Source organism: Zootoca vivipara, chromosome 12 (genome assembly GCF_965207765.1).
Source record: "Zootoca vivipara chromosome 12, rZooViv2.hap1.1, whole genome shotgun sequence".
Lineage (NCBI taxonomy): Eukaryota > Metazoa > Chordata > Lepidosauria > Squamata > Lacertidae > Zootoca > Zootoca vivipara.
In genome coordinates, this window is record NC_142595.1 from 45,916,414 (window position 1) to 45,925,173 (window position 8,760).

Genomic DNA, 8,760 nt, shown 5'->3' on the forward strand with positions numbered 1-8,760 from the left:
CATTTGATGGACATCTTGGGTCTATATAAGATACCACAGGTAGGATATATGCATGAGTTTTGGTTGTAATATGACATCTTTCTGAATATATTTTTGGAATAATGTTATGGTTCTGAAGAAAACATTAGTGATATAGATCTTATTTCCACTTGCAGATATAATGGGAATTTCCATAACTTGAGAAAGTTCGTCCAGAAAAAGTTTCTATCACACCAACTTAAAAAATTCTTTTGAAAAATATATTTTGTCATGCAGAAGTTCCTAATAAGAGCTTCTTGGGGGGGGGAATAGGCTTTTGCTAACTTATTTCTGTGTTTTCTTACAGCTAACATATGGCTCATTTACCATAGATGAGACCAAAATAATGGAAGTTCCTCCCTTTTACCGCATGGTCCCAAACGAAAACCTTCAGTATATGGGGATTATATCATTACTTCAGCATTTTAGGTGGACCTGGGTTGGGCTCTTTGTTTCGGATGGAAACAGCGGAGAGCAATTCATCAGAATACTGGAGACATTGTTTTCCAGAAATGGAATCTGTTCAGCCTTCACCAAAAGAATCCCAAAAGAAGCTCACATGGAGGATTTCATAAATCAATTTTATCATAAAAGTACAATTAATTTATCCTTCCAAGATCATAAAGCTGGTACAATTATCATGTATGGAGAATCTTTAACCATTTTACGACTGAGAACTTTTATGCCTTCACAAGATTCAGGAAATACGAAAAACACATTATTTGGAAAGGTGTGGATTGTGACAACTCAGACAGATTTTATATTAACCGGTGCTTCAAGAGGATGGGATTTTCAGATATTTCAGGGTGCCATTTTATTTGCTATTCACACAAAACAGGTTCCAGGTTTCAGGGAATTTCTTCAGAATATAAAACCTTACAGGATGGAAAGAGATGGTTTCGTAAAAAATTTCTGGGAGCAAGCATTTGATTGTTTGTTTCCAGATCCAAGTATGTTTGTGATGGACGATGACATTTGCACTGGAGAGGAGAGGCTGGAGAGTCTCCCTGCAGGTCTTTTTGAAATGCACATGACTGGACACAGTTACAGTATCTATAATGCTGTTTACGCTATGGCTCATGCTTTGCATGCCATGGACTTGGCTAGATCCAAACATAAATCAAAGGCAGTTGGTAACAGTGTCAAACTTCAGTCTCTGCAGCCTTGGCAGGTAATGTCTCCTCAACAAATATTTCATATTTCAATGAACAGTTTGGACAGGGTGAGAATAGATTAATTTTTGTCATGTTTGAATAAATGATTGTGATATTATACATCTTCACATTTCAAAATTGGGCATACATTTCCTTTCTATGAAGACAACTTCAGAATGCTATTATTCCGTTTTGATTTCTTTCCCTTTTTTCAAATAGCTCCACATGTTTCTTCAAGCCATCTCATTTAACAATTCAGCTGGAGAAACCATATCCTTTAATGATCAATGGGAAATGAGTGGTGGATTTGACATCATGAACCTGGTCACCTTCCCCAACAATTCCTTTCAGAGAATTAAAGTTGGAAACATTTCCCCTTATGCTCCTGAAGGAAAAGTATTCACCATTAGAGAGGATATAATTGTCTGGCACAGATATTTTAATGAGGTATTTATTCTGGGTCTATCTTAGAAAACCCATTGTGTTGAACTATGAAGGAATGAGTATTTTTTTTCCTCCATAAACTGGTCATGCAATAGCACCTGGAACTTTACAATGAATTCAATTATTCCTTTCACATTCAGAAACCACAGGTCTTTTCAGAGGAGCGCAAATGGTTCCTTCCATTAAGAACTTGTCCAGTTCGAGAAGCAGGTGGAAGGGCTCTAGGCCCCTGCTGGTCCTTTTTCACCTCCTTCTCAAACACCGGCATGGTGAAAGGGCTAGTGGCGGGGTATTATGCTGCCATGACACCTGGGCTCCATTTAACATTAAGTCTAATTCCAGTATCAATGCATTTCATACAGGGGCATAGCTGCCAAGTTTCCCGTTTTTCGCGGGAAACCCCCGTATTTTAAACCGTTTCCCGCTGGCAGCCTGGATTGGAAAAAATCCTGCAAATCCCCTGGATTTCCTACCTGCCAGGGAGGCTCCATTTTTGGTCCTGGCGCCGCCCGATTTCTGGTGCCCAGGCATGGGGAGTGCGGCACCGGAAGTCGCTTCTACGCATGTCCGGACATGCGTAGTGACGACTTCTGGTGCCGCACCGCTGCTGATCCCGCATTTTTCAGTGGGAGACTTGGCAGCTATGTACAGGGAGTCTCTTTGTACATCACATTATGCCAACTTCATTGATGTCATGATCTACCAAAGTAAATCATAGCAAATGTTTGGATTGGCACACACCATTACACAAAGATTGTGTCTATCTGACAACATAATCTTAGTGAGCTGTCTTGCCTGTCTGCCTCCTTTGTCCTGTTTCGTTCCTCTTGCGGTGCATTATCTCAACAATGAAATGTACACCATCATATCACTTCAGCAGAAATTGTATGGTCATGTGTCATGGATTCTTTAGTTGAGATTATAGGGAGTTGGAGTAGATTGTCCCTATGGTCTGAACATGCTGCAAGGCTGTCTTCATTGCTATGATATATGGTTTGGGGGTGGGATACATCATCAAGTAAGAAATATATTTTCCACCCCCCAATTTCACTAATTCTAAAAACAATCAAATATATATATATGAACAGGTGGTTCTCTTTTCTCTGTGTAATGCACACTGCCACCCTGGTCATCAGAAGAAAAGGAAGGAGGGTGAGAAGTTTTGCTGCTATGATTGTGCTCCATGTCCGGAGGGGGAGATTTCAAACCAAACTGGTAGGTCATGTCCTCTTGCCATAAAAAGGGGTAAAAAATAATTTGCTGTATTCAATGAACTGACACTAAGCTGGAATTCCCCCATCCCAACACATTTTTTTCAGATATGGAAGACTGTTTCAAATGCCCAGAAGATCAGTATCCAAGCAAGAACAGAAATCAGTGCATCCCCAAAATCATACATTTTTTGTCTTATGAAGAACCTTTAGGGAAAGGTTTAACTTCAGCTACGGCTTCTTTTTCTTTCATCACAACCTTGGTGTTTGCTACCTTCATTAAGTATAAAGATACCCCCATAGTCAAAGCCAATAACCGGGACCTCACCTACATTCTCCTGGTCTCCCTCTTGCTCTGCTTCCTCTCCTCTTTGTTATTCCTTGGCCAACCTGGGAAAGTGACCTGCCTTCTCCGACAACCAGCTTTCAGCATCATCTTTTCAGTGGCTGTTTCTTGTGTGCTGGCCAAAACCACCATTGTTTCTCTAGCATTCATGGCCACAAAACCAGGATCAGGAGTGAAGAAATGGATGGGGAAGAAAGTGTCTTATTCAATTGCTGTTTGCTGTTCACTTGCTAAATTGGGCCTTTGCACAGTATGGCTCTCAACCTTTCCCCCTTTCCCTGATTTAGACATGCATTCAGTGAATGAAGAAATCATTGTACAGTGTAATGAAGGGTCTGTCACCATGTTTTATTGTGTCCTGGGCTACATGGGTCTCCTGGCCATCAGCAGCTTCATTGTGGCATTCCTTGCCCGCAAGCTCCCTGACAGTTTTAATGAAGCAAAATTCATTACATTCAGCATGTTGGCATTTTGCAGTGTTTGGCTGTCCTTTGTTCCAACTTACCTGAGCACCAGAGGGAAAGGCATGGTGGCTGTGGAGATCTTCTGCATCTTGACGTCCAGTGCTGTGCTTCTGGGATGCATCTTTTTCCCTAAGTGCTACATCATTTTGCTGAGGCCTGAACTGAACAGCAGGGAGCAGATAATGAGGAGGAAATAACATTGAGGAATTTGTTCTCCAATTATGCTGCTTTGCTTGATGAGCAAAGGTACACATCAGTTAGAAGAACAGGGGTCGGAAACCTTCAGTCTCCTTGTGTGACTTGCGTGTTGAGGTACCAAGACTTCCCACCAAATAACTCACACACAGAAATTAATGTTTGGTTTTTGGCATTATTTTTGGCCACAACTTTATTTAAATACAACTGATGTGAGTGGTTGCTTAGGCATTGGTTCCCATGCCATCTGTCCCCCGCCTGGGACAGATCTGACTCCCCTAGAGTACTGGGGAAGTCAGGATAGGTAAGCACCCTCTGAGAGAGGCTGGGGCAGGGCACCACGCACTATGACCTCTCCCCGAGATGCTCCCCGAGGCTCATGCGTGGTCCTAGCCCCTAGCAGGGGTATGGACAAACATGTAGAGCCCCAGGATTCCTTTAATGGAATACCCCTAAAGGCAGCAGCAATTTTGAGGGGTAGGCCCAGCCAAATCCTTACCCCTCCACCATCCAATTTGAACCAATGCCTAACTGCAACCTTACAAGTTATGACATTTTGCTATGTAGTAGGCAAAAACCACAAGGCACCAGCCAATCAGCCAAGTGGCAAAATTCCTACTAGGTCCCCGCAGCAATACGGACGACCCCATGGCAGACACAGCAACGTCAAGCGCAGCAAAACCCCTAAATGTAGGGAGGGGTGAAAGTGAAAGCTGCTTGCCCCCATATATAGGCTGTGGCTGCCAAACAAAATTAGCAACACAACATTCTCCCCAGCAACACTACCCTCAGTGGCCATCCAAACTAACCCACTCCTACTGACCAGGGAAGGTCTTGTTAACCCTTCTGCAACCCATGCTCTCCTTAAGGGGAGAACCTGCTTTGTGAGGCCGTTTCCCCAAAACCACTCTCACCAGATGTTCACATGACTTCATATGTATACGAAGTCAAGCTAGGGGCAGGTTGAGACATGGCTGCCGAAAGCAGGTTTGAACTCCTTGCACAGGAGCTGATGTGTTGGGATCTCAGTCCTACTTACCTCAACTATGCTTGAGATCTCCAGCAGGGAGAAGCATAATTGAACCCCAAGTTATCAGCTCCTGTATTAGGTGTTCAGTCCTCCTTTCTTTGGATGCAGTAGCTGTTGGTATTAAAGGGTTAAGTTGTACTAGATGCTCTGACACTGAACACTGAGCATCTTGGTACATACGGGAATATCAGACAGTCAGTTCTTCCATGTGCTCTCTCTCTCTCTTAGTAGGGTGACTAGTGTAAGATTATTGGAGTCCTAGTAGACTCAGTTGGTAGCAACCATGTTTTCAGTTTGTGAAATTTTTGTTTAAGTTTTTCATGCCTAGAGATGCAGGATGTCTGCCTTATCTCCAGCCTATGTTTTTTTGTAAATAAATTCTTCTAAGCATTCACCGCTTGCTCCAGAGTTCCTAACCTTCAATCCGCTGCACACACTCTGCTGAGAAGGAAGATTTATGTCCAGAAGCGCAAATGGACTAGTAAAATTGTTTACTTAAACATAAACTAATTAAAGTTTATGTACAGTAGCCAAATTCTGTGAGTTGCTGGCTTTTATTTATAAACCTAGCAGATAGCAGGATTGAACTCCTCAGATATCAACTGCTGCAAGGGACTTCATTCCTGCTAGGCCCACATCTCTCCCACCCACAAAAGCCAACTTTGATTTTCACCTCTCAATATCTTTGAATCTCTCTAGAAAGCTTTCATATGATTTTTCCTTAGTAACCCCCCCCCCAATCAGATGGCTCCTTTAGCTATCTCAGAAAAGAAGCTGTGTGCACAGAGGTGCATTGTTCTGTGCTTAAAATGCTCTGTGCCCTGAATGCACAGTGGAATTCACAGTTAAAACAGAACCATTGGTAAGCACCTGGATCCTCTGAAATCTTGCCACCACTTGGAACAGATTGGGGTAGTGTGTAAGAATGTTTTGTGGTTTTAACTGTGGGAATCATCATTTCCAGTTTGCTTGAAAACTAATGTTTTCAGTTGTAATGGGGACTGGTTCTCTATTAGCATTTCCATGAGAACAAGGGATTGGATTCATCAGTGCATCGTCAACACATCACCCACCTTGCTACAACTCAACACACCCAATGCTACTATCATGGACAGGGACTAAATGCAAGTTATATGCATTAAGGAAATGGCAACTGGACCAAGCACATGTACCCATGACTTGTTTATGTATCATTTACAGTATTTGAAGAGACACCCATCACTTTCATTTTCCTAATTCCAACAAAATTTCATATTTTATAGAGGAAGCACTTTACCCAAAGAAAGAAAGAAAAACAATTTTTCATAAAAATTGCCTATGCTGAGCTGTGTGTTTAGATGATCAATCTGAAAGCATTTCTATAAGTTTAATAGAACTGCAATACCTCTCACCATGGTGAGGAAGGTGGTGACCATGTGGCCTGTGTTCCAACTCAGTTGGTTGTCCAGCCAACGCTTTATAGAAATTTTCAAGGCCCTTTCTACTTGGCTTCCTTCCCATTCTTATCTTCTTTTCTTTGCAATTCTCATCTTTGAGCTGGCGTAGAGAACTATAAAGCAGGACACATGGCCATACCACAAAGGGCACAGACATGCTTTTGTTACTAACATAAAACAGTGAAAGTAATGTATGAATAGGAACCTCCCAACCTCTTATTTGTTCCTTTGCTGGAGACCTTCTAAATTAAACTATTGAATTTAGGTACATCACTTTGTATTTATTAGTTCTTCTTCATGGACATATATTTCATACTTGATGTTTCGCATATTACAGAAAGAATCTTCCTCTTGCTTTGACAAGGAAGGAAATAAGGACTGGGGGAGTGGGAGCTCAATGTCATAGAATCATAGAATTATAGCGTTGGAAGGGACCGTGAGGATCATCTAATCCAACCGACCTGCAATGCAGGAATCCTTCATCCAGCATAGGGCTCTAGGACCCTGAGATTAAGAGTCTCATGGTCTACCAACTGAGCTATCCCATCCAACCCCATTCCAATTTTATGTCCCAAAGTGGGACTTTTAAACTTTAACTATGCTTAATGTTTATCCATCTACCCCTTTATTTAAAATTCTTCTTTTTCTTTCTTTACCCCCCCAAATAATCTTTATTTAATTTAAATATTTACAACCAGATATATTTCGCTTACATCAATTTTCCTCCAACTTTGTTTCACATAAAACAAAACTCTTCAAAACCTTAAAAAAAAGCTACAGTAGCTTTTAAAAAATTACATTACATATATAATGAATATTATTACAAATACTCATGATATGACTTCCGCTCTGCCTTCGATTGCCTTATTAAAGACTTGTTTTCAGTTTGCGTGATTTACTTTCTTTATGTTTAAGGTCATGATTACATTGTTATCACTCACTTCATAAATGTACTAAATTTCATTTTTCATGCTTATGTCAATCCTCCTCCTCCACTTCATATATTTGTTAAATTGACTTCTTATCTAATACATTGAATTTGTTATTATTCCTGTATTGCCAATAAAGAAATTTAAGCCATAATTGTGAGATTATATTCATTTTGCTGGTATTGCTTATGGTGTTAACATTCTATCTATATATTTCACAAATTTTCCCCATTCCTTTTCATACGTTTCATTATCCTGTTGTCTTAATTTTGATGTTAGTCTGGCTATTTCCATAAATTCCACCATCTTTTTACGCCAATCCTCTAATGTTGGGATTTTGTCTTGTTTCCAAACCTGGGCTAGGATCATTCTTGCCCCTGTTGTCGCATAAAGAAAGAACTTTACATAATTTTTGTCAACATCCTCTCCCACCATACCTTTATTTAAAATTCCATAGACAAGAGATTCTACGAGCAGTGCTTTCCCTTGCTTAGCATCTATATTTTACTTTTAATCTGAACCTGCCTTCCTGCCTCATACTATGACTCTATTCTTTCAGCCACATTCCTCCCCATAAATGTGGGTCGATATTTCTTAAGTTGTATCTCCTGTGTATGCACAGTTGCCAAAGGACTGGGCTATTCTTTTTACCCTGAACGATATGTAAATACAGGGACAGCTTCCTGTTTAAAGCAGTCAAACACTCTCCATGCCCCAACTTCATCCACAGTTGCAACCCCCGTGTGATATGGATCACTTTCCAGACAACCATTCCCAAAGCAACTAGAGGAATGATCCTTTTACTTCAATTAGTTTGCGTTTTGGCAGTTTTCAGAGGTCATTCTTGATATTTTTTTCCCTTCCCCATGCAAGAAAACATTTGAAGTCTACTCATTAATGTCTAGAGAGCTTTATGATATCTCTTGCTTTATGGGTATTCAACCACAGTACCAACTGGAGGTGTCAGGAGGCGACACCAAAAGACCTGGAGAGTCCCTCTGCCTCTCCTGTCAAGCCTCTGGTTTTACCTTCAGCAGCTATGACATGAACTGGGTCCGGCAGGCTCCTGGGAAGGGACTGGAATGGGTTGCAAGGATAAGCAGTGGTGCAGGAAGCTCACAATATTGCCCTGACTCAGTGAAAGGGCGCTTCACCATCTTCAGGGATAACCCGTCCAACAGGCTGTTTCTGAAAATGAGCAATCTGAAAGTTGAGGACACAGCTGTGTATTACTATTTGAGAGATGACACAGTCAGAGGAAGTGAACCTGAAGGCTGGCAAAAACCCTCCTTGGTCATGCCAGCTCTCCAATTTGATTACGGTATGTAATAGGACACGGGAGTTAGTAGAAAGGAGACTGTTGAGGACATCAAAAGAGTTATTGTCTTCTCACACCTAAAAGTCCATCTAAATGAGGCTTATTTTCCCCACAATGGCCAGTCAGACCCTTTGGGTCAACCTCCTCTGCACAATGCATAGGATCCCAAAAGTCAGTGTGATCTATGGCTGCCATACCATATTATGGCAGCTGCT

At 41.3% G+C, this 8,760-nt stretch overlaps 2 protein-coding genes across 2 annotated transcripts; both read left to right on the top strand.

Annotated features, from left to right (window-relative positions):
• Positions 1-388: 388 nt before the first annotated feature.
• Positions 389-1,255, top strand: LOC148684101 (vomeronasal type-2 receptor 26-like). Its single transcript, XM_088654841.1, has one exon. It carries the CDS (start codon positions 389-391, stop codon positions 1,253-1,255), a length of 867 nt encoding a protein of 288 aa, XP_088510967.1.
• A 211-nt stretch (positions 1,256-1,466) lies between these two features.
• On the top strand, positions 1,467-3,834 carry LOC118095669 (vomeronasal type-2 receptor 26-like). The gene is made up of 3 exons (XM_035136909.3): positions 1,467-1,619; positions 2,705-2,831; positions 2,936-3,834. Exons 1-3 carry the CDS (start codon positions 1,467-1,469, stop codon positions 3,832-3,834), a joined length of 1,179 nt encoding a protein of 392 aa, XP_034992800.3.
• The last annotated feature ends 4,926 nt before the right edge of the window (positions 3,835-8,760 follow it).